Raw genomic sequence first — 26,010 nt, forward strand, 5'->3', positions numbered from 1 at the left:
CACTCAGTCCCCACTCACCTCTTTCCCTCTCTGTTTCACTGTCGCCACTGTCGTCAGAGCTGCCTGATCGCTGGGAGGAGGTAGACGAGCCAGAATCAGAGTCAGAATCGGAATCGGAAATCCCTCCTACACTTCTTTCTCCTTTATTTCCTCCACTTCTCGGCCCTCTCCCCCTGCTCTTCTTCCATCCCAAGCCGGTCCGGGCTCGGCCCTTCCCATCAGGACGGGAGAGGTGTGTGATCTGGGTATCTGAGTGGCCGAGAGCCTCAGCGGCTCCAAGGATGCGGGACTCCTTGTCCAGACCCTCCTCTTCTTTGACGACTGAGCCCTCCTCTGCCTGTGGTTGGAGGAGGGGAGTGGCGGGGGCGGGCTGGTTCTGCTGGTTCTCGAGGTAGTCGTGGCGGGCCTGGCTGAATGAGAACTGCGGGTCGAGGAAGACCGAGAGCTCAGTGCGGCTGACGCCGTGGAGGGCGGAACCCAGCATGAGCTCCCGGTCATGGGCTGGAGTGCTCCACCAGGCAGGCAGCTCGGAGCTGGGCGGGGCCAGCAGGAGGAGCTCCTCCAGGGAAGGGTGAGGCAGGACGTGCTCACGGAGACGGCGCAGCAGGCTGATGCGGTACAGGGTGCGAGAGGCTCGCTCCTCAGTGATTGGGGCCAGAGACTGGCCCAGCTCTGATGGGTCTGGGGACAGAGAGAGGGGTTAGGGACCTGTCTCTCTTCAGATCTACCAAAATATTAAACACCATACACTGAACAAAAATATAAAAACGCAACATGCAATAATTTCAAAGATTTTACTGAGTTACAGTTCATACAAGGAAATTAGCCAATTGAAATCAATTCATTAGGCCTTAATCTATGGATTTCACATGACTCGGAATACTAATATGCATCTGTTGGTCACAGGAAAAAAACAAGAAGTGCATGGATCAGAAAACCAGTCAGTATCTGGTGTGACCACCATTTGCTTCATGGAGCGCTACATTTCCTTCACACAGAGTTGAGCAGGCTGTTGATTGTAGCCTGTGGAATGCTGTCCCACTTAGAGATGTGGCGATCATGACATTTTGTCAGCCGGTGATTGTCAAGCAAATAACTGCCGTTTTCACGGTAATTGACCGTTAATTAACAAACACATTTAGCATCTCCTGACTTCCACACACAGCCTACAAGCCACTGATGCAGACCTTTGGAACATCTACATTTTAAAAAGTTGAATAGATCCATGTAATATAGTCTACACCTTCACAATAAATCCATTATTTTAGACAGGTCTAAAGAAACATGATATGAAGAAAATGTAGTCTATTTCAGAAGAACAGAATACTCAGTTCTAATGTTATGCTCCGATCTGGCTATGCCATATGGCTGTAGGCTACACTCGTTCATTTAGCAGAAAAGATTTGCATAGAATTCTGTGGCATTATTTTATAATATGAAGAATACAATTGAACATAGCATAATAAAATACAATTATATTTTCTCCAAACGATTTTTGCAATATGCAGCTATTGCGTGTTGAACGGAAACAAAGAAACAGGTCCTCCTATATGCTTAATTTAGAGTTATTTATGCAACTTTAGTTGTGATACAAACGTTGGGCTATATGTTTAGATTTCTATTACATTCGAAGGCTGCATGAAGCAACTAACAATGATTTGAAAAAAGTCACATGAAAAAGGCATGAGCTCTGCTTTTGTTTTTCCTCGTGCTGCACACACTTCAGTTTCTAATTCACAATTTGACAAGCAATTGATAATGCCTTGAATTTCCCGGCAGCATCGACCTTTGTGTGGACGTAATGCCCCTTAAAAAAAAACATGCCTTTTGCAGCCAGTGGCCGTTGTGTCCTTGGGATGAATATACATTAGAATTCCTTTCTCCTGGCTGCATGCGCCGAAGCACCTCTCACTCACATGGCTCTCTCAAATAGCTAAATTCTCATTAGACAATGCCCGTCACATGATAGGGTATTTCTCAAATGCTACAAGTGAAGACAGATACATCAGGGATGCAACTGCGTGCGTCCTTATTCAATTCCGAGGTGCATATTAAAGATATTGGAAGAATGGTCCACATTTACTTTGTCAGCCAACAAGATGAGTAGGCCAAAAGAACAGCAAAAGCACTAGCCTATGTCAATCTAATATTCACCATAGTACCAAGAGCAACCAGGATGCCTGATTGCTCTTTAAACATGCTTTCCATCTTTCCTCTCCTCTGAAAAGATGTAGAACTAAGAACAGATATAGCCCTTGGTTCATCCCAGACTTGACTGCCCTTGACCAGCACAAAAACATCCTGTGGCGTTCTGAATTAGCATCGAATAGCCCCCGCGATATGCAACTTTTCAGGGAAGTCAGGAACCAATACACTCAGTCAGTTAGAAAAGCTAAGGCTAGCTTTTTCAAACAGAAATGTGCATCCTGTAGCACTGATTCCAAAAAGTTTTGGGACATTAAAGTCCATGGAGAATAAGAGTACCTCCTCCCAGCTGCCCACTGCACTGAGGGTAGAAAACATTGTCACCACTGATAAAACTACGATAATTGATCATTTCAATAACCATTTTTCTACAGCTGGCCATGCTTTCCACCTGGCTACCCCTACCAACATCTCAGCACCCCCTGCATCAACTTGCAATCTGGTTTCTGAACTGGTCATGGGTGCACCTCAGCCACGCTCAAGGTCCTAAACGATATCATAACCGCCATCATCGACCTGGCCAAAGCTTTCGACTCTGTCAATCACCGTATTCTTATCGGCAGACTCAACAGCCTTGATTTCTCTAATGACTGCCTTGCCTGGTTGACTAACTACTTCTCAGATACAGTTCAGTGTGTCAAATCGGAGGGCCTGTTGTCCGGACCTCTGGCAGGCTCTATGGGGGTGCCACAGGGCTAAATTTTCGGGACGACTCTTTTTTCTGTATATATCAATGATGTCGCTCTTGCTGCTGGTGATTCTCTGATCCACCTCTACGCAGACGACACCATTCTGTATACATCTGGCCTTTCTTTGGACACTGTGTTAACAAACCTCCAAATGAGCTTCAATGCCATACAACACTCATTCCGAGGCCTCCAACTGCTTTTAATTGCAATAAACACTAAGTGCATGCTCTTCAACCGATTGCTGCCTGCAACCTCCTGCCCGACTAGCATCACTACGCTGGACGGTTCTGACTTAGAATATGTGGACAACTACAAATACCTAGGTGTCTGGTTAGACTGTAAACTCTCCTTCCAGACACATTAAGCATCTCCAATCCAAAATTAAATATAGAAATTGTCTTCCTATTTCGCTGCCAACATACCCTCCTAAAACTGACTATCCTACCGATCCTTGACTTCGGCGATGTCATTTACAAAATAGCCTCCAACAGTCTACTCAGCAAATTGGATGTAGTCCATCACAGTGCCATCCGTTTTGTCACCAAAGCCCCATATACTACCCACCACTGCGACCTATACGCTCTCTTTGGCTGGCCCTCACTACATATTCGTCACCAAACCCACTGGCTCCAGGTCATCTATAGGTCTCTGCTAGGTAAAGCCCTGCCTTCTCAGCTCACTGGTCACCATAGCAACACCCACCCGTAGCACACGCGCCAGCAGGTATATTTCACTGGTCACCCCCAAAGCCAACACTTCCTTTGGCCACCTTTCCTTCCAGTTCTCTGCTGCCATTGACTGGAACAAATTGCAAAAACCACTGAAGCTGGAGTCTTAGATCTCCATCTCTAACTTTAATCATCAGCTGTCAGAGCAGCTTAATGTACCTGTACACAACCCATCTGTAAATAGCACACCCAACTACCTCATCCCCATTTTGTTACTTATCCTCTTGCTCTTTTGCACCCCAGTATCTCTATTCTCTACTTGCACATCATCATCATCATCATCATCTGCACATATGTCATTCCAGTGTTAATGCTAAATTGTACCTCCCTACTCTTCTACATTTGCACACACACTGTCGTCATGGCCAAAAGTTTTGAGAATTAAAATTAATATTTGTGTCAATGTCTGTTGCCTCAGTTTGTATGATGGCAATTTGCATATACTCCAGAAGGTTATGAAGAGTGAATTGCAATTAATTGCAAAGTCCCTCTTTGTCATGCAAATGAACTGAATCCCAAAAATACATTTCCACTGCATTTCAGCACTGCCACAAAAGGACCAGCTGACATCATGTCAGTGATTCTCTCATTAAGTGTTGACGAGGACAAGGCCGGAGATCACTCTGTCATGCTGATTGAGTTCAAATAACAGACTGGAAGCTTCAAAAGGACGGTGGTGCTTGGAATCATTGTTCTTCCTCTGTGTTCCATGGTTACCTGCAAGGAAACATGTGCTGTCATAATTGCTTTGCACAATAAGGGCTTCACAGGCAAGGATATTGCTGCCAGTATGATTGCACCTAAATCAACCATTAATCGGATCATCAAGAACCTCAAGGAGAGCAGTTCAAATGTTGTGAAGGCGGCTTCAGGGCACCCAAGAAAGTCCAGCAAGCGCCAGAACCGTCTCCTAAAGTTGATTCAGCTGCGGGATCGGGGCACCACCAGTACAGAGCTTGCTCAGGAATGGCAGCAGTCAGGTGTGAGTGCATCTGCACGCACAGTGAGGCAAAGACTTCTGGAGGATGGCCTGGTGTCAAGAAGGGCAGCAAAGAAGCCACTTCTCTCCAGGAAAAACATCAGGGACAGACTGATATTCTGCAAAAGGTACAGGGATTGGACTGCTGAGGACTGGGCTAAAGTCATTTTCTCTGATGAATCCCCTTTCCGATTGTTTGGGGCATCCGGAAAAAAACTTGTCCGGAGAAGACAAGGTGAGCGCTGCCATCAGTACTGTGTCATGCCAACAGTAAAGCATCCTGAGACCATTCATGTGTGGGGTTGCTTCTCAGCCAAGGGAGTGGGCTCACTCACAATTTTACCTAAGAACACAGCCATGAATAAAGAATGGTACCAACACATCCTCCGAGAGTAACTTCTCCCAACCATCCGGGAACAGTTGTGACTAACAATGCCTTTTCCAGCATGAAGGAGCACCTTGCCATAAGGCAAAAGTGATAGCTAAGTGGCTCGTGGAACAAAACATCAATATTTTGGGTCCATGGCTAGGAAACTCCCCAGACCTTAATCCCATTGAGAACTTGTGGTCAATCCTCAAGAGGCTGGTGGAGAAACAAAAACCCACAAATTCTGACAAACTCCCAAGCATTGATTATGCAAGAATGGGCTGCCATCAGTCCATTCCAGGATGTGTAATTGACAGCATGCCAGGGCAGATTAGAGGCCTTGAAAAAGATGGGTCAACACTGCAAATATCGACTCTTTGCATCAACTTCATGTAATTGTCATTAAAAGCCTTTGACACTTATGAAATGCTTGTAATTATACTTCAGTATTCCATAGTAACATCTGACAAAATATCTAAAGACACTGAAGCCACAAACTTTGTGGAAATGAATTTGTCATTCTCAAAACTTTTGGCCACGACTGTACATAGATTATTCTATTGTGTTATTGACTGTACTTTTGTTTGTGTAACTCTGTTGTTGTTTTGTCACACTGCTTTGTTTTACCTTGGCCGGGTCGCAGTTGTAAATGAGAATCTCAACTGGCCTACCTGGTTGAATAAAGGTCAAATAAAATAAATAAATAGTACAATAGTTGACCTACTCTATCCTGTGCGAGAAATATATATTCCAAACATAGTCGGACAGTTATGGGATGCGATAGAGCCCAAATTAATACAACCACTAGCATAAAAAAACTTTTATACTCAATTAGGCTGACGCAACAGATCAGAACGTTTACTTGAACATTTTTGATAGCCTAATAGTTTATTTCTTCACATAAGCGCAGCAATGCGCAAACGGCAGTAGGCTATAAGCGCGAAAATTCCAAAATGTAATCAATTAGCCGGAAAACACTATTCTCAAAAGTGACTGGAAATGCGATTATGCATGTAATGCCTTTATTATTAAAAAAGGTGCCTTTTTATGGTGAAAATTCTCCCCCAAACTTGAAACTCACATGTATGTATGCCAATTAGGCTCTACACTCATTTTAAAGCAGATTAAATGTGCTTAATTTTAAAAGAAGTTATTTGGACACTTCAGTTGTGATACAAACCTTATAGGCATTTGGGCTAGGCTACATGAGGTGTGTGACTACGATTTGAAAAAGTAAAAAAATAAAAGGCATGCGCTGTCTCTTGCCTTACTGCACCCAAGCTGGTCATCATTCACAAGTGATAGGCTAATGTTATCACCCATCAGACTATTCCTGATTTCATCTGGTCTTTGTACTAAATCATATTAAAGTGTGAAATCTGTTTTGATTTAGAATGGATCATTATCATGCACCCGTCTCCAAACAGGGCAGGGGAAAACATTTATATAAAATGTCATCTATGCACTTACAGTGCCTTGCGAAAGTATTCGGCCCCCTTGAACTTTGCGACCTTTTGCCACATTTCAGGCTTCAAACATAAAGATATAAAACTGTATTTTTTTGTGAAGAATCAACAACAAGTGGGACACAATCATGAAGTGGAACGACATTTATTGGATATTTCAAACTTTTTTAACAAATCAAAAACTGAAAAATTGGGCGTGCAAAATTATTCAGCCCCCTTAAGTTAATACTCTGTAGCGCCACCTTTTGCTGCGATTACAGCTGTAAGTCGCTTGGGGTATGTCTCTATCAGTTTTGCACATCGAGAGACTGACATTTTTTCCCATTCCTCCTTGCAAAACAGCTCGAGCTCAGTGAGGTTGGATGGAGAGCATTTGTGAACAGCAGTTTTCAGTTCTTTCCACAGATTCTCGATTGGATTCAGGTCTGGACTTTGACTTGGCCATTCTAACACCTGGATATGTTTATTTTTGAACCATTCCATTGTAGATTTTGCTTTATGTTTTGGATCATTGTCTTGTTGGAAGACAAATCTCTGTCCCAGTCTCAGGTCTTTTGCAGACTCCATCAGGTTTTCTTCCAGAATGGTCCTGTATTTGGCTCCATCCATCTTCCCATCAATTTTAACCATCTTCCCTGTCCCTGCTGAAGAAAAGCAGGCCCAAACCATGATGCTGCCACCACCATGTTTGACAGTGGAGATGGTGTGTTCAGCTGTGTTGCTTTTACGCCAAACATAACGTTTTGCATTGTTGCCAAAAAGTTCAATTTTGGTTTCATCTGACCAGAGCACCTTCTTCCACATGTTTGGTATGTCTCCCAGGTGGCTTGTGGCAAACTTTAAACGACACTTTTTATGGATATCTTTAAGAAATGGCTTTCTTCTTGCCACTCTTCCATAAGGGCCAGATTTGTGCAATATACGACTGATTGTTGTCCTATGGACAGAGTCTCCCACCTCAGCTGTAGATCTCTGCAGTTCATCCAGAGTGATCATGGGCCTCTTGGCTGTATCTCTGATCAGTCTTCTCCTTGTATGAGCTGAAAGTTTAGCGGGACGGCCAGGTCTTGGTAGATTTGCAGTGGTCTGATACTCCTTCCATTTCAATATTATCGCTTGCACAGTGCTCCTTGGGATGTTTAAAGCTTGGGAAATCTTTCTGTATCCAAATCCGGCTTTAAACTTCTTCACAACTGTATGTCGGACCTGCCTGGTGTGTTTCTTGTTCTTCATGATGCTCTCTGCGCTTTTAACGGACCTCTGAGACTATCACAGTGCAGGTGCATTTATACGGAGACTTGATTACACACAGGTGGATTGTATTTATCATCATTAGTCATTTAGGTCAACATTGGATCATTCAGAGATCCTCACTGAACGTCTGGAGAGAGTTTGCTGCACTGAAAGTAAAGGGGCTGAATAATTTTGCACGCCCAATTTTTCAGTTTTTGATTTGTTAAAAAAGTTTGAAATATCCAATAAATGTTGTTCCACTTCATGATTGTGTCCCACTTGTTGTTGATTCTTCACAAAAAAATACAGTTTTATATCTTTATGTTTGAAGCCTGAAATGTGGCAAAAGGTCGCAAAGTTCAATGGGGCCGAATACTTTCGCAAGGCACTGTAAATTGTGAATGGAGGACACTTTTCCCGTGGTCAATTTTTATGCCAGCCAGGTAGGCTATATTCATATTGTAAAGAGAAGCAATGTGCTTAATATTAGAAAAGTTGAGATTTAAATATAGTAGGCATAGACTCTAAAAAGGTGATGGGATCCTTTTGAGTGCACCACTGTTTTCTCAAGCAATTGCACAGCCTAGAGAAAATGTTATTAGCATTAGCTCTCATGAAGTGTTTGATTAGATTTTTGAAAAGATTTGCATTGATGTTAGAGTGATTAGAGATACAATAGAGTGCTAAGTACCAGGCAGTTAGCAAGTTTGGTGGGCTACTAATGACCATCAGCAGCATCAGAGCTTAATTAAGTCACGTGAAATTTGACTGCCGTCATGGCATTATTACAGTCACCTTAACAGCCCTAGTCCCACTCCTCTTCAATGGCCGTGCGGAATTGCTGGATATTGGCGGGAACTGGAACAGGCTGTCATACACGTCAATCCAAATGTGCTCAATCAAATCAAATTTTATTAGTCACATGCGCCGAATACAACAGTGAAATGCTTACAAGCCCCTAACCTACAGTGCAGTTTTAAAAAATATGGATAAGAAAGAGAGAAAAGTAACAAGTAATTAAAGAGCAGCAGTAAAAAATAACAACGGGTGACATGTCTGGTGAGTATTCAGTCCATGGAAGATCTGGAACATTTCAGCTTCCAGGAATTGTGTACAGACCCTTGCGACATGGGGCCGTGCATTATCATGCTGAAACATGAGGTGGAGGCGGATGAATGACAAGACAAGGTGTCTCCGGACCTCGTCACGGTATCTCTGTGCATTGAAATTGCCATTGATAAAAAGTGTTTGTTGTCAGTAGCTTATGCCTGCCCATACCATAACCCCAACGTTGACGTCAGCATACCACTCGCCCACACGACGCCATACACGCTGTCTGCCATCTGCCCGCGACAGTTGAAGCCGGGATTCATCTGTGAAGAGCACACTTCTCCAGCGTGCCAGTGGCCATAGAAAGTGAGCATTTGCCCATTCAGTTACGACAGCGAACTGCAGTCAGGTTAAGACCCTGGCACGCAGATGAGCTTCCCTGAGACGGTTTCTGACAGTTTGTGCAGAAATTATTTGGTTGTGCAAACCCAGTTTCATCAGCTGTCCAGGTGGCTGCCAATTGCCTCAAAACTTGAGACATCTGTGGCATTGTGTTTGACAAAGCTACACATTTTAGAGTGGCCTTATATTGTCCCCAGCACAAGGTGCATCTGTGTAATGATCACTCTGTTTAATCAGCTTCTTGATATGCCACACCTGTCAGGTGGATGGATTATCTTGGCAAAAGAAAAATGCTCACTAATAGGAATGTAAACACATTTGTGCACAACATTTCAGAGAAAGAAGCTTTTTGAAAAATGTCTGGGATCTTCTATTTCAGCTCATGAAACCAACACTTTACATGTTACGTTTATATTTTTGTTCAGTGTATTTGACTGATTTAAAAAGGTAGACTCAACGATATGACATTGATGCAGAAAGTAAACAGCACAGTGGCTGAATTTCCACAATAACTAAGAGCGTTGAAGCGTAAGGCTCAACTTCTCTGCTGTTTGGATCCCGTGGCTACCACGCCGTACAGAGTGAAGTGAACCCGTGCACATGCGCAGATACTGTTTGTGACGGTGTGAGAGCGAAGTCTTGCATCTCGCACATCTCAATATATGTGGTGCGGCTCGTGGCAACGTCATTTTGCTGAGTCTACCTTTTAGTGACTACACACTTTATCAACACCTTGACTGTAATAACATTTGATGTAGTTCTGACCTTCTCCGGAGGCGGGCCGCAGGTTGCACACCCTCCGGCACATAGCCATGAAGCAGCGGAAGTAGCGGCTCAGACTCTCGTCAGTCTTCTTTTCTAGACGGGCAAATGTCCGGAAGCGAGCCCATTCCAGTTCAGCCTCTTCCCCCTCTGGGGTATCTGCCTCTTTCTTTATTCGCTCCACACCGAATGTGGACACCACACGGTAGAAGTCACACTCCTCTCTACGGGTCCACCTAGCAAGGAGACAAAAGACTGATGGTTAAAGTAGTGAAACACTAAAAACTCTCTCAATCTTATACCAGAATGTACGGTTAGGGACAGTTCGAAATTCACATGACCCCCCCCCCCCCCCCCCCCTTTGTATGTAAAAAAAATAATAATCTCACCCTCCTTGATTTAACACATTTTCCACCAACAGGTTGTGCCAATGCACCACACACAACCAATAGCCTTGTTGTTAGACCAGTAGCCTTGTGGTTAGAGCGTCGGACTAGTAATCGAAAGGTTGCAAGTTCGAATCCAAATACAAATCTGTCGTTCTGCCCCTGAACAAGGCAGTTAACCCACTGTTCCTAGGCCGTCATTGAAAATAAGAATTTGTTCTTAACTGACCTGCCTAGTTAAATAAATAAAAAGAAAACATTTTAGTAAATGGCAGTACATGGAGGTGAAACCGGGTCACTTCCTTACATCGTGCCAATAGAGTTAACCCACTTCGTAGGAACTGTATCATGGCTCATATAGCGAGGATTGTGATGGTTGATCGCACCATTGAAAGCATGTCCCAGCCACAGTACAGTGTTTCTGTACTGCACATGGCAGAGTATACCAAACAAATGTGCACCCGATTGATATAAATCATCATGATTTATCATGATTTGATCCGTATCATTCTGCCACTTTGCAGTCAACATTTAAATTGGGAAGGTTTTTGGGGAAAATCATTGAAAATGACTATAAGCACGCATTGCTGATTTTATAGAGCCGATAAACTATAGCTATCTTACCTTTAGAAATGTTTACTTCAGGCTGACTACAAGCATCTATTGAGTTGCAATGTCCCATAAATATAATATCCAAATCAACTTTAAGAATCTACAAAATCAGTATATATATATATATCAACTGACCTGAGCCCTAGGACCATGCCCCAGACTGACATGATGACTCCTTGCTGTCCCCAGTCCACCTGACTGTGCTGCTGCTCCAGATTCAACTGTTCTGCCTTATTATTATTATTATTATTATTCGACCATGCTGGTCATTTATGAACATTTGAACATCTTGGCCATGTTCTGTTATAATCTCCACCCGGCACAGCCAGAAGAGGACTGGCTACCCCACATAGCCTGGTTCCTCTCTAGGTTTCTTCCTAGGTTTTGGCCTTTCTAGGGAGTTTTTCCTAGCCACCGTGCTTCTACACCTGCACTGCTTTCTGTTTGTGGTTTTAGGCTGGGTTTCTGTACAGCACTTTGAGATATCAGCTGATGTACGAAGGGCTATATAAATACATTTGAATTTATTTGATATATTACATTTGTATAACCTTAACAAGATCAATAGGAGACCTTTGAGCTGCATGTCACATCTGTTCTTTCATGCACAATGGCTCTCCACTGCCCATCAACTTGTCCTCTATGTTCTTGTGGATTTATATTGAAAATTGGTTTTATGTTTGATATGATTGCTAGTTAACCTATTGCAGATTTGGACAAACAATCCACCTACCACTATTGTCACATTGGACAGAAGGCAGAATAGAGTTGACTGTATAGTAAGCATGCTGAGAAGTGTAGTACATAAGGGAAGTATTGATAGGGGAGGAGCATGCAAGCAGGTAACATTCAGCTATAAAACCTTCCGCTATTCTGGACCCCCAACCCAGTAAATTTCAAACTGTCCCTTACACCATACAGAGACATTAAACAAACATATCAACAACTGTACCTCAGTTTCAGGACACATATGCTTGCAGAGTTAATAGTTGAGGGTAGTAGTTGGTACCTCTGTTGGCGTTCCTGGCGTGCAATCTCCTTCAGTTTACTGGCCTGCTCACACCTCCTGCGCCTACGGTCGCCCTTCTCTGCTGCCTCCACCTTCAGCTGCTCTCTCCTGTAGCTGCGCTGGTATGCCGTGATTAGACGACGGAGCCGCGCGGTAAGTGATGAGCTGGTCGGCCACTCACAGGCTCCGGACTGGCCAGAGGGCGGCCCCTTGGGTTTAACAGGCAATGCCTTGTCCTCGACACAGATATCATCATCCATGTTCAAGGAGTCAGCCTGGGGGAGAGAGATTATCATTAATGTCAACAATATTCTACAACCAAAATCAAATCAATGAGAATAATAAGCACTGATTCACACCTCCTCGTATAGGTCTTTGGTGTGCCTTAACGCAGGCTTGAACTCTGGGTCTTCAGAATACTTGTCATCGTCTCCTCTGGGGGAATTGTTTTTTCAAGTTAATGGTGCCGAGGCCAGCTCTAAATAATTCTGTAATATATAGTTAGCGGGTTGTTTGGTGAGGTGCTAATAAGGTTAGCCAGTGTAGCTCACCCGTCTCCCAGCTCTGCGTCTGCAGAGTGCTGCTCAGCATCAATGGCCTGGTCGTCAGGGCGACCAGCTCTCTCCAGGAAACAGAGACAGTCGTCGGCACGCATAGTAGTGTACATCTCATACCCTGGAGCAACACACTGTGGAGTTACTACAAAACACACTCACTAAACACCACGTTCCTAAACAAACTCCTAAATACTTTTTCACATTCACACACACCATGTTTGAAAACTCCGACGAGGAGAGAGCGGTCTGCCTCTGTATCCCACCAACCTGATGGCACCTCAAGCTGCTCCATCTCAGGCATCCAGATGTCAATATCCCTACGAGGACACAGACAGATGGATTCAGTATACACCTGAGAGTGTTTGTGCGTGTGTAGATGTATGTGTGTGGGCATGTGTATAGCAGATAACAAGGATTTTTAATAGGTTGAGACCTGGCATCAGCTCCTCTCAGCACAGAATCAGCATGTTCTCCAATAACTTCCTGTCTCAGGTAGTACAGCATACGTACTCTCAGCAACACCCTGATGACGAGGAAAGGGTTAATGCTCTGACACAGAGCACAAACACTTCAGTACTCTCTATAGAGGTTGAGGGTGAATACACACTGACTTGTTGCACTGGTGCTTGAGATGTTTGCGGTAGCTGTCGTCCAGAAGCAGGGAGTCGGGGTTGTACTTGCGGATCCACTCCACCTTCTGAACATCAAAAGAGCTCTGAGCCTTCACTCTCTTCCCCTTCCTGCCCCGAGGAACAGGGATGGACAAACCTAGACATAGAAACACATTGAAACATATACGCAGGACCCTGGAAGGCAACGCTAAAGTGAGAGAAAATACATTAACAAAGTTATCCAAAACAGCAAGAAATATTTAGACAATGGGTTCGGTCCGTACCAGAGTGGTTGAGGAGTGTGTGGGGTTCAGTCCATACCAGAGTGGTTGAGGAGTGTGTGGGGTTCGGTCCATACCAGAGTGGTTGAGGAGTGTGTGGGGTTCGGTCCGTACCAGAGTGGTTGAGGAGTGTGTGGGGTTCAGTCCGTACCAGAGTGGTTGAGGAGTGTGTGGGGTTCAGTCCGTACCAGAGTGGTTGAGGAGTGTGTGGGGTTCAGTCCGTACCAGAGTGGTTGAGGAGTGTGTGGGGTTCAGTCCGTACCAGAGTGGTTGAGGAGTGTGTGGGGTTCAGTCCGTACCAGAGTGGTTGAGGAGTGTGTGGGGTTCAGTCCGTACCAGAGTGGTTGAGGAGTGTGTGAGGTTCAGTCCGTACCAGAGTGGTTGAGGAGTGTGTGGGGTTCAGTCCGTACCAGAGTGGTTGAGGAGTGTGTGGGGTTCAGTCCGTACCAGTGTGGTTGAGGAGTGTGTGGGGTTCAGTCCGTACCAGAGTGGTTGAGGAGTGTGTGGGGTTCAGTCCGTACCAGAGTGGTTGAGGAGTGTGTGGGGTTCAGTCCGTACCAGAGTGGTTGAGGAGTGTGTGGGGTTCAGTCCGTACCAGAGTGGTTGAGGAGTGTGTGGGGTTCAGTCCGTACCAGAGTGGTTGAGGAGTGTGTGGGGTTCAGTCCGTACCAGAGTGGTTGAGGAGTGTGTGGGGTTCAGTCCGTACCAGAGTGGTTGAGGAGTGTGTGGGGTTCAGTCCGTACCAGAGTGGTTGAGGAGTGTGTGGGGTTCAGTCCGTACCAGAGTGGTTGAGGAGTGTGTGGGGTTCAGTCCGTACCAGAGTGGTTGAGGAGTGTGTGGGGTTCAGTCCGTACCAGAGTGGTTGAGGAGTGTGTGGGGTTCAGTCCGTACCAGTGTGGTTGAGGAGTGTGTGGGGTTCAGTCCGTACCAGAGTGGTTGAGGAGTGTGTGGGGTTCAGCCCGTACCAGAGTGGTTGAGGAGTGTGTGGGGTTCAGCACGTACCAGAGTGGTTGAGGAGTGTGTGGGGTTCAGCACGTACCAGAGTGGTTGAGGAGTGTGTGGGGTTCAGCCCGTACCAGAGTGGTTGAGGAGTGTGTGGGGTTCAGTCCGTACCAGAGTGGTTGAGGAGTGTGTGGGGTTCAGTCCGTACCAGAGTGGTTGAGGAGTGTGTGGGTTTCAGTCCGTACCAGAGTGGTTGAGGAGTGTGTGGGTTTCAGTCCGTACCAGAGTGGTTGAGGAGTGTGTGGGTTTCAGTCCGTACCAGAGCGGTTGAGGAGTGTGTGGGGTTCAGTACGTACCAGAGTGGTTGAGGAGTGTGTGGGGTTCCCGGCCGTTCTCTGGCGGGGTGATGAGCTCCCAGATGAAGCTCTTAATGTTCTCGTCTCCACGGTAATGCAGCAGGCAGAAGACCAGGATGACCCTGCAGATAGTCTCCACGTCTCGCTCCCCGAGGCGCCGCTTACAGCGTGCATGAGACAGGATGTCCCTCCAGCGCCCCCACCTGGACAAACAGGTCACCGAGTGAGAAAGGAGGCTCAACACAATAGCATGGAGCTTACTTTATTAGAAACTCCGGTAACAACTTCACTATCATATGTATTATAACTACACCTGTCCAGAAAATGAAAAAAACTCCAGGCCCTAGCCAAATACCCCTACCCGTAAACAAGCAGATGTTTCTCCACGCGGAAGCAGTCGGTGCGGCCGTAGCCGTTTCCAGTGTGGCGCTCGGAGCGCCTAGAGGACCGGGATTGCCGGGAATTGGCGGGCGGGTACTCGTCGTCGCTATCGGGGTCAGATATCTCCCCACCCTCGCCCCTCAGGGTGGCAAACTGACGGGTCTGCTTCCTCACCCTGGGCGTGTCAATCACCAGGGTGTTCTACAGGGATGGTGTGAGAAAACATAAGGAAAATGAGCTTCTGTCACAAAAAACAAGCACAGAGTAAACATACACCTGCCTGAGACGTCAGCATTACCTTCCTATTCATGGAATCAAAGTCTATGTCTGCCCTCTTGGCCCACTTCTGCCAGAACTCGGGGTCGTCCAGGGCGATGTCGGTCCTGTTCTCGGTAGCCACGAAGCTGGCCTTGGAGAAGGTGGAGCCCTTGCCCTCGCTCTCAATGGTGATGGTGGTGGCTCTCCTCTGTAGGATCTGGTCAATGTCCTCCTCACAGAACTTGGAGCCCTCGTCCTCCTCGTCCATAATGGCAGCGTACGCCCCCTTCCTCAGGAGGTCCTCGATCTCCTTCTTGGAGAACTGCTGGATTTGCTACGAAACAGGTGGAACAGGGTGGACATTAACCAGTTAGCATCTAAACAAACAGCAGACCAATAAAACCCCTCCATATTAAGTAAACAACAGCTTGGACCTCCTTACTCCGTTGACATTGCTCTCCTTGTTACCGCTCATGCTCTGCAGTACAGCCCGGTCCAAACCCAGTTTGAGGCTGGCCTTGTCTAGCATCTCCCTCTCATAAGAGTTCCTGGTGATCAGACGGTACACCTTCACCGCCTTGGACTGGCCGATACGGTGACACCGCGCCTGAGCCTGTTGGGAGAAGGCAGGATTAGTACATCAATAGAATGCCATTTGTACAGTGTGGTAAGGGTACTAGGACAAAACATTGGAAGGAACCAGACACAAAAGCGGGAGATCAGACATTACCTGCAGGTCGTTTTGAGGGTTCCAGTCGGAGTCAAAGATGACGCAGGTGTCAGCAGCAGTTAGGTTGATGCCCAGACCTCCAGCCCGTGTACACAATAGGAAGACAAAACGGTCCGAGTCTGGTTTGCTGAAGCGATCAATGGCTGCCTGACGCAGGTTCCCTCTCACTCTGCCATCAATACGCTCGTACAGGTATCTGGGCAGAATGTTAATAAAGACAACTTCTTACTCATCTAGATTACTCTTCACATCCAGTCTGTCTACTTTTAAAATGACCCACATCCTAGTCTACTACCACAGACTGATAATGTAGTAAAACAAAACTTACTAGCAAAACCTATTGTTTTCAACATGCCCAAACCCGTTGATGAGGCAGGCAGTCGATCTAGACCGTCATAAATCTAATTTTATTTGTCACCTAAGCCGAATACAACCTTATCATGAAATGCTTACTGAACAGTCTGACTTGGGTAACCAGAGTCTTTGACAATTTTTTGGGCCTTCCTCTGACACGCCTAGTATATAGGTCCTGGATGGCAGGAAGCTTGGCCCCAGTGATGTGTTGTGCTGTACTCATACCTCTTGTTGATGAGGTAGTCCTCCAGGATGTCCAGGCAGCGCACCATCTGGGAGAAGATGAGCACCTTGTGTCCCCCGGCCTTCAAGCGAGGCAGCAGTTTGTCCAGCAGGACCAGCTTGCCTGCGGATCTCACCAGCGCCTGCAGGTGAAAGTCTGGGGCCACGGGGTTGTAAACATCCCTCAGCTCAGCCACAATCTTCTCCTCTGCCCCTGGACAGAACAGACAGAAGGGGGGTTACTATCCCATTGCATCCTGGGAAAGGTATGAAGACAGTGGCGTATACAGAAGAACAGTTGGAGTGATGTTAGGTCAACAGATGCTGTGGTAAGCATCAAGTGACTGCAGGCTAGCTGCATTAAGAGTCGCTGTTGGGGTTATTGTTTTTGGAGGAGGAAGAGTATTGAAGTGTTGTTGTGGTGTAAGGTACCAGTAATAAGGTAGGGGTGGTTGCAGCACTTGCGTAGCTCCATCATGGTGTTGAGCAGATTGGGCACGTTGCTGTTGCTGGTGGCTCCCATGCTGAGGAAACTGAAGTTCCTCTCTAGGATGGCTCGGTAGTATTTCTTCTGCACATCTGTCAGCTCCACCTGTGTAAATAAAGTTGTATTAGCTTGATGGTTATGGTCCATTAAGAAAAACATTCTGCTACGCATATACAAGGTCACCTTGGTTATATGGTGCAATATTATTCATTTTGAGTGTCAAATCTTACCTCAATGATGGTCTCCTGTTTTGGCGCCAAGTTCTTCTCCACGTCCTCTTTGAGTCTGCGCAGCATCATAGGTTTCAGAATGGCCTGGAGCTTCTGGACCTGCTCCTCCGTTTTGAGGTCTCCAAAGTCACGAAGGAATTCAGACTCTGATGAAAACTGAGCTGGCTCCAGGAAGTGCAGCAGACTGAAGAGTTCCTCCACTGTGTTCTGGAGGGGAGTACCAGTTAGAAGCACCTTATGCTCCTGAGAACCAGGGAGGACAGGGGAGTGGAATAGAGAGTGGAGGAGGAAGACAAGGAGATGAACAGAGAGAAAAAGAGGTAGAGAGGGTGTTAATGCCTCTTTTTAAACAAGACCAAAATGTTGTCACATCACAATACATGTGTCACCCTGTCCCTTAGACTATCTATCCCCTGATTACTCACCAAGTCCAGCATCTTGAGACTGTCCAGCAGCTTGCAGTTGCGGTTCTTGAGGCGGTGAGCCTCGTCAATGATCACACAGCGCCAGGAGATCTCCCTCAGCTCAGGGCAGTCGGACAGAATCATCTCAAACGTGGTGATCAAGGCATCAAACTTATACGCCCCTGGGATCAGATGATCCTGTAATACAACACTCTAGTTAGAGGAACTAGATGTCGATGTACCAAGAATCAAATTATCTGAACACGAGACTCCCATTGTCTTCCGACAGTTCCTACTGCACAACAACACTAGCACTGCAACCACTGTAATCCATTCTTCTGTTCTAAGGTTACACAAACAGAATGCGACACACACACCTTGTCATCCTTGCAGTACATCTCGTACTGCTGGATCATCTGCCTGCTGGCCAGGCTGCCGTGGTAGACGATGGCGTTCATGTCAGTCCAGGTGGCAAACTCCCTCTCCCAGTTGGTGATGGTAGAGAGAGGAGCGATGACCAGGAAGGGGCCCTGGACCCCGGCACCAAACACCTCGGACAGCAGAGAGATGGACTGGATGGTCTTCCCTAGACCCATCTCATCTGCCAGGATACAGTTCTGTCTGTAGGGCGAGAGGATGTGTTAGTATGGATAGAATGGGATGTGAAATGCATTCAATAAAATAAACATTAGTACCTGTTGTACCAGTTGAAGAGCAGCCAGTTGACTCCTTCTAGCTGGTATTCTCGGAGTACGTTCCCACTCTTGTACTCTCTGAATTCCTCCAGCTTCTTCCATGCAGCTGCTTGGGGTCGGGGCTAATGAGAGGAGTGAATGGTTTAGACTGTGGAATGATGACATATTGGATTAAAGCAGTGGCACTACTCACATGGAACGTTGTGAACACACACAACCAGTGAATACCCACACGCACCGTTCTCTTGAGTTGAGGTTGGCGGTCTTGGATCTTCCTGAACTCCTCCACCTTGCCCTCGTCCACATCCTCTCTTAGCTCCCAGGTAGCATCTTCATAGGGCAGAGAGCACCACTTCACCAGGTAATACACCACCGGCTGGAAGATACAATACACACTTAGACAAATAATCCTAACCCAGAATTTTCACAATGAGATCAATTCATGGTTTTAATTCATGGTTTACAAGAACAGATTAAGACTTGTCCTTTAGAGATCAGAATTCAGTCATTGACTTCTCTCACCTCTCCATTGTCCACACTGTTGGACTCATCCAGGATCCGGTCCACCTCCACATAATCTGGGTTAAAGGGCTCCTCTTCCTAAAGACAGGAACAGAGAGGATAAGACACACAAAAAAACACAGCGAATCCCTAAAGTTACACCTCTATACACATACCCAGCTACTTCACAATCGGAGGGTTACCAAAATGTTTCTGTGAAAGAGGCCATATTATTCCCCTACCTCCTGTAAGAGGTGTCTCATCTGTGCATGTTTGGCCTTGAATCTCTTGAGCTTCTGATGGATCCTCTTGTCTCTCTCCAGCTGCTCCAGAGTGGCCCACTCACAGTGCATGTAGGAGCTGAGAGAGATAACAGGGGGGTCAGGGGTCAGCCATGGATGTAAAGGAAGACACTCCCCATGCACTGTTGATCTTGGATGCTCCACAAACAATTTCATGGATCTCAAACCGACATTTTAGTCAATAGACATCCTCAGGAAAGAGTGAGACTTACTAGTTCTTATATTTGACAAAAAATTCCTCAGCATTGATGTAATGTCCTGGAGACACCTTTACAATATGAAGAGAGGAACAAACATGATACATAATGATTTGCAACTTCTTAAATTAGCAAAATCCCCAAATACTAACAATCAACAGAAAAAAAGCACAGTAAGCACACTCACCTCCTTTTTAGTTAACCTCATGGACAAAACTTTGTCAACAATTGCTGCATCTTCCTCGTTGGGGTTTTCCTGTGATACATATACATGTGTTATACAACTGTCATGTACAGGTGATAAGATAACCAACCAACACTCACTCAACAGAACAGCTCAAACCTGATCAAAATCTCCCACTCACCACAAAGAACTGCATGCTGGAAAGGCTGTCCCCGTCCAACTGCAGCTCCTGTTTGAGCTGCTCTCCCATCAGCTGCCCCGTTGCTCCTCCGGTAATGGACGCCACCGCCGCCGTCGTGGTGGTTACGTCCACATCCTCCTCCGGTTCGTCCTCGTCGTCAGTGATTTTGATGTCCAGATCCTCAGTGTATTTCTTCCTCTTCACCTGACGGTTAGAACGTCTCTTCTGGTGGAAGAGGGAGATGACATGGAAAAAAGTCAAGACATCGGTCAGGAAGTCTTGACAAACATCCAGTGCAGTACTGTACGTATTATGGGAGGAGGGGGGGTTGTGTGTAAGTGTGTGTCAGTAGGAGGGACGTGACTCACAGCAAGCATGTCCTCATCCAGGGCCTTAGAGGGAGAGGCGGGGCTCAACTCCCCATCAGAATGGTCTGAGGAAGCATTCCTCTTCCTCTTCTTACCCCCCACTAGAGTGATTGTACTGGGGCGAGAGACAGGGGAGGATGAGAACGAGAATTAGTTGGAGAAATAGATACAACACCCCCCAAAAAAGACAGAATGAGAACATCACAACTTACTTGATCTTTGCCTTGCTTTTGCTCTTGCTGCAGCCGGTACCAGCCGCCCCTCCAGGTGTCCCACCAGCAGCCCCACCTGCTGCCTTGGCTTTGCCCTTCTTTTCTGCACCAGCCCCGCCCTTCCCTGCTGCCGCCGCTGGGCTCTTCTTCTTACTCCCTCCTCCCTTCTTCTTGGCTCCAGGTGTGCCAGTGGTCGTTGCAGCTGCCCCTTGGTCAGCAGCCTTTTGTCCGGCAGGCAGTTCGTCCTGGTTGAGGACTCGTGGAATGTTCCTCTCTCCCCGGGCCTTGGCCCTGGCAATGGCCTCAGCCACAATACGGTTGGCCTTCTCCTGCTTGCACAGGGTCTCCAAACGACGTACAGGCTCCTGGGCCTTGGCTAGCCGTATCCCTGGTGACGACATAGTGGTGGTGGTGGAAGGGGCGGAGCCAGCAGCTGAGGTGTTGATGACCTTCACTACGGAGACAGCTCTGCCTGCTGTCGAGGTGGCATTTGTCTGTGGAGATATATATATATATATATATACCTCTTAAGTTGTTAAGAGGCTAAATAACCTGAACGTGTAAGGTCTGACAAGTGAGATTTGCAACTCGATACATCTATCATGTAGACGTGTGTGTGTATACAGTACCAGTCAAAAATTTGGATACACCTACTCATTCAAGGATTTTTCTCTATTTGTACAATTTTCTACATTGTAGAATAATATTGACGACATCAAAACTATGAAATAACACATGGAATCATATAGTAACCAAAAAAGTGTTACACAAATCAAAATATATTTTATATTTGAGATTCTTCAAAGTAGCCACCCTTTGCCTTGATGACAGCTTTGCACACGCTTGGCATTCTCTCAACCAGCTTCACCTAGAATGCATTTAAATTAACAGGTGTGCCTTGTTAAAAGTTAATTTGTGGAATTTCTTTCCTTTGTGTTTGAGCCAATCAGTTGTGTTGTGACAAGGTAGGGGTGGTATACAGAAGACGGCCCTGTTTGGTAAAAAAACAAGTCCATATTATGTCAAGAACAGCTCAAATAAGCAAAGAGAAACAACAATCTGTCATTACTTTAAGACACGAAGGTCAGTCAATCGGTTTCTTCAAGTACAGTAGCAAAAACCATCAAGTGCTATGATGAAACTGGCTCTCATGAGGACTGCCACAGGAAAGGAAGACCCAGAGTTACCTCTGCTGCAGAGGATACATTCATTAGAGTTAACAGTCTCAGAAACTGAAGCCCAAATAAATGCTCCACAGAGTTCAAGTAACAGACACATCTCAACATCAACTGTTCAGAGGATACTGTGTGAATCACACCTTCATGGTCAAATTGCTGAAGAAACCACTACTAAAAGAACACCAATAAGAAGAAACATGCTTGAGCCAAGAAACACAAGCAATGGACATTAAACAGGTGGAAATCTCTCCTTTGCTCTGTTGAGTCCAAATTTGAGATTTCTGCTTCCAACCGCTGTGTCTTTGTGAAACGCAGAGAGGGTGAACGGATGATCTCGGCATGTGTAGTTCCCACCGAGAAGCAGTAGGGTGGTGGCGTGATGGCGCTTTGCTGGTGACACTGTCAGTGATTTATTTAGAATTCAAGCCACACTTAACCAGCATGGTTACCACAGCATTCTGCAGCAATACTCCATCCCATCTGGTTTGCACTTAGAGGGACTATCATTTGTTTTTCAACAGGTCAATGACCCAACACACACCTCCAGGCTGTGTAAAGGCTATTTGACCAAGAAGGAGAGTGATGAGTGCTGCATCAGATGACCTGGCCTCCACAATCACCCAACCTCAACCCAATTGAGATGGTTTGGGATGAGTTGGACCACAGAGTGAAGGGAAAGCAACCAACAACTGCTCAATATATGTGGGAACTCCTTCAAGACTGTTGAAAAAGCCTTCCAAGTGAAGCTGGTTGAGAGAATGCCAAGAGTGAGCAAAGCTGTCAAGGCAAAGGGTGGCTACTTTGAAGATTCTCAAATATAAAATATATTTTGATTTGTGTAACACTTTTTTGGTTACTACATGATTCCATGTGTTATTTCATAGTTTTGATGTCTTCAATATTATTCTACAATGAAAATAGTAAACAATTGTAAAAAAATAAAGAAAAACCTTTGAATGAGCAGGTGTGTCCAAACTTTTGACTGGTATGTATGTATGTATGTATGTATACCTGTGGTTGCAGCAGCAGTTTGAGGGGCACGGCTAGTCTCTGTCCACCTTGACCCTGGGAGATCTGAACAACCTGTGGGCTACTACCTTGCCCTCCGGACACCAGCTGAAACTGCAGGACAGAGACCATTCTAGTTACAGATCAAAGTCTTCATAGAACAGGTCAGTATTTCTGATTAGTTAACTGAGAGTGGAGAATTTCCTAATGACTAATTCAAGCCACTCCTCCTCCTCCTTACCTTGGGTCCCCCCTGTTGGTTGGGTTGCTGCTGCACTTGCAGCTGGATGGTGAGCACTTTAGGCTGTGTCCCCGTCTGCCCTGCCCTTGCCTGGGTGAGAGCAGCCAGCTGACCCCCCTGGAGGACCAGCTTCCCTGGGAGATTACCCAACACCAGCCTCTGCTGCTGGCCCTGCTGCAGCTGACCCGACCCACCGACTGTCACAGCACCCCCCTGGGCCGCACCACCCTGAGGCTGCTGCAGCACCAGGGTGATCCTCTTGGCTTCACCCTGAGAGGAGAGAGAAATTATCAATTAGAAGATGCGAATTTAGTTAGAAATGTGCAAGCTTGAGACCTGAGGTGAAGAGCCCTGGTTAATGGAGGTTACTGACTACTGAAAACATAGTATTTGACAATCCTGATGGTTAGGCCAAGTTGAGCTCAGAGAGCAATCTTACCTGTTGTGGTACTGTAGTGAGGGTGACCCCTTGTGGTCGGACTGTAGTGGTGCCTGTAGCAGCAGCGGTGACCTGTGTCTGCATGGCAGACTGCAGCTGCACCTGTGTCTGGGGCTGTAGCTGGATTTGCGTTGCCTGTCCTTGGGTCTGGAGCTGCACTTGAGCCTGGGCTTGGGCAAGCTGGGCTTGCGGTATCTGCACCTGGACAGTCTGAGTCTGACTTTGGGACTGGCCCTGAGGAATGGAGATCAACTGTACCTGCTTCAGGGGTCCGTTGGGCGACTGAACCAGCCTCTGTACCCCAGTTCCCACCTTCACCTGTCCCTGCCCAGGAGACGCTTGGTTCAGGACTGTTCCTCCAGACAGTATCTGCATGCCGGGCCTGAGTTGGGTTCCAGACAGTACCCTGGCAAAGGTGACCTTCCCCGCTTGGGAGCCTGTCCCAGCAACAGTCTGCAGCAGCTGTGCTTGCCCCCCAGGTCCTTTCAGGATGACGATCTTGGCACCTCCCTGGCCTCCGGCCTGCTGGGTGATGGCAGCTAGCTGCTGAGGAGTAAGCTGCTGTGCAATCTGTGTAAGCTGCTGTGTGGTGAATTGTTGTGTGGTGATGTGTTGCGTGGTGCCAGTAGAGCTATTGACAGTCAGAGGTGAGCTCAGCAGGACTGTGGCAGCCCCACTGGTGTTACTGGCTACAGAGAGTGTTGTCTGAGGTACTGTTGTAGCTATTGAAACAGTCTGAGGGAGGGCAACCGGGACTGGGGCCGGCTGCTGCACAGGTACTGGGTCTGAGATGGTTGGAGTTGCCACTGGTATGCTGAGCGCTGGGGTGGAGAGGTCTGGGGTTGGTTCAGAGGGGGGGTCCACATGCCCCAGAGCCAGTTTCAGAGCCTCCTCCACGGGGTCTGTGAAGGCATCGTCTGGCAGGGCATCCAGGTTAAACAGTGGCGTGTCATCAAAGAGGTCCATGATGGGGTCTGCCATTTTTCCCAGTCCACAGAAGATATAGAGAACAAAACAGCCTTGCTCTCAGTCAGAAAGATAGGGAAACCGTAGATCTGACCAGTATGTCCTAAAAAAAAACTATTGGAAAAACAAAAAGATCATAAATATCCTTCTGTGATTAGATAACCAAAACACATTTCTATCAAAACATCAATCACTTACTAAAATGGATTCTGAGGTTTCAGGTCTGTGCAGACAATTTACGTGGGCTTTGTCTGTGTATCCTCTAATGACATATTTGGGTAGTGTAGATGGTGGGGGGGGGGGGGGGGGAAATCTACATTTAAGCTAGATACCAGAGAAAGAGGTTCGGGGAAGAGGAGAATCGCACTATTTTTTCCACCTCTTCCTCACCCCTTTCCTCTTCCTTGTTTTCAGTGCCTACTTCTCTCTGTGTGCAATGATCCCCATCTGAGAGATCATTCGCTGATGTCTCTTTCCTAAAGAAGACAGAGAGAAGATAAGGGGTTAGCTTAACCAGGGAAAATCACTATTCCAATATACCTACTGAAAGTAGCAGGCAAAGTGTGCCATGACTCTCGCTGCTCTTGGTGGGATGAAATTGTCTGAGTTGTCATGTGGTGTCTAGTTAGCTAGTAACGTAAGCTAGTTCGTAATGTAGTTAGTAAGCTAACTAGCGTATCAGGGGCCCTGTTGCTGACGTATTTTCATGATTTTGGTGAAAATAGTATAACATAAAAGCTTTGTTTCAATAATACGAAAACAATCGATGCATGCAGCTTCAAGTAGGGGTTCTGAAAAGCTATCTATATCGTCATTCCCGTATTGTTTACCGTTTCCCGGAATCATAAGTTGATCCATCGATGCTAGCTAGCTATAACAACAACAAACACTAACTAGTAGTTTGTTTTTCCTTCAATCAAACATGCCTTCATTGTGATCATAGACTATTTTACGAGCAGTGTTTGTATGGAAAGTAATAGTTTATATGGCAAGTGGGCGAAAAACATCCGTCTAGGATAACATGGATTCTTTCCGACCGTGTTGCTCTCCGCAAACCCGCTTCAGTACAGATATAACGTTAGCATTAAATTGCTATTTGCATTGGATGAGGCTGTTTTGGGATATATCTATTTTAAATGGTATAGAAAAACGGTACTATATAATAGGTCAGTCAATAGGTAGCAGCATCTCCATAATTTACTGCATAACGTTACCATCCACTATTTCAATCTCATCAACAAACCGGACCAAACCAAAGGCAACGTGCCACAATAACCATAGTCTGTCTACGATCAGACACGGGTAAGGCCGCAATACTATTTGGGTTGGACTGCGTCTGTTCATCAGAAAAATTATCCCCTAATAACCATACTATCCACTGCCCCGACTCTCAGTTATAATTTAGGGGTGCTAAATGTACCTTTCCATCGACACACATGGCTTTCTCCGTCTCACAACACTGTACGATTACAGGAAACGGCCAGCAAAGAGCAGGAACTAACGTTCTTGCCAGCGAAAACGTTGAACGTGTGCCCATCGAATCCCATCCGCTTAACTATCATTGGTCTGAATTTACACAAACCGGCAGGATTCTAACATACCATTGGCTTAATACTGCTGTCCATCATATAATGAACGGAATACTGGGCGGGAGACAGTAATAGACATAGTTAGGTTGAGAAAACAATAAATGCGGCCTAGTTGGGACAATTTGGCTCAGAGGTCCAACACGTTGGATTTTGCTGTCAAACATCCAAACAAACGCGTAACCACCAGTTTACTGAAAGTATAACTTGAATAAGAAGTAAATATATGTCTTATTACCTGCATAATGTAT

The 26,010-nt window shown here is 46.2% G+C and overlaps 1 protein-coding gene across 6 annotated transcripts in view; it reads right to left on the reverse strand.

Annotated features, from left to right (window-relative positions):
- LOC110530592 (chromodomain-helicase-DNA-binding protein 8) overlaps window positions 1-25,721 on the reverse strand; it is a 29,557-nt gene extending 3,836 nt beyond the window's left edge. Inside the window, exons 1-32 of one of the 6 annotated variants that reach the window (XM_036986232.1) lie at window positions 25,594-25,721; window positions 24,595-24,649; window positions 23,208-24,287; window positions 22,769-23,038; window positions 22,531-22,641; window positions 20,342-20,835; window positions 20,130-20,244; window positions 19,762-19,986; window positions 19,584-19,652; window positions 19,412-19,467; window positions 19,140-19,257; window positions 18,919-18,996; window positions 18,635-18,772; window positions 18,397-18,518; window positions 18,079-18,322; window positions 17,723-17,899; window positions 17,298-17,540; window positions 17,013-17,172; window positions 16,584-16,794; window positions 16,005-16,200; window positions 15,717-15,887; window positions 15,315-15,608; window positions 14,997-15,217; window positions 14,636-14,838; window positions 13,057-13,213; window positions 12,879-12,968; window positions 12,659-12,762; window positions 12,440-12,563; window positions 12,248-12,323; window positions 11,889-12,163; window positions 9,885-10,117; window positions 19-681 (exon numbers count right to left, since the gene is read on the reverse strand). In XM_036986232.1, coding sequence (XP_036842127.1) covers window positions 19-681; window positions 9,885-10,117; window positions 11,889-12,163; window positions 12,248-12,323; window positions 12,440-12,563; window positions 12,659-12,762; window positions 12,879-12,968; window positions 13,057-13,213; window positions 14,636-14,838; window positions 14,997-15,217; window positions 15,315-15,608; window positions 15,717-15,887; window positions 16,005-16,200; window positions 16,584-16,794; window positions 17,013-17,172; window positions 17,298-17,540; window positions 17,723-17,899; window positions 18,079-18,322; window positions 18,397-18,518; window positions 18,635-18,772; window positions 18,919-18,996; window positions 19,140-19,257; window positions 19,412-19,467; window positions 19,584-19,652; window positions 19,762-19,986; window positions 20,130-20,244; window positions 20,342-20,835; window positions 22,531-22,641; window positions 22,769-23,038; window positions 23,208-24,188 — 6,619 coding nt within the window. In that variant the 5' untranslated portion in view covers window positions 24,189-24,287; window positions 24,595-24,649; window positions 25,594-25,721. The other 5 variants (XM_036986230.1, XM_036986231.1, XM_036986229.1 and 2 more) reach the window with 5 other exon arrangements.
- Between the last annotated feature and the right edge of the window lie 289 nt (window positions 25,722-26,010).

Source organism: Oncorhynchus mykiss, chromosome 8 (genome assembly GCF_013265735.2).
Source record: "Oncorhynchus mykiss isolate Arlee chromosome 8, USDA_OmykA_1.1, whole genome shotgun sequence".
In the NCBI taxonomy this organism is placed as follows: domain Eukaryota; kingdom Metazoa; phylum Chordata; class Actinopteri; order Salmoniformes; family Salmonidae; genus Oncorhynchus; species Oncorhynchus mykiss.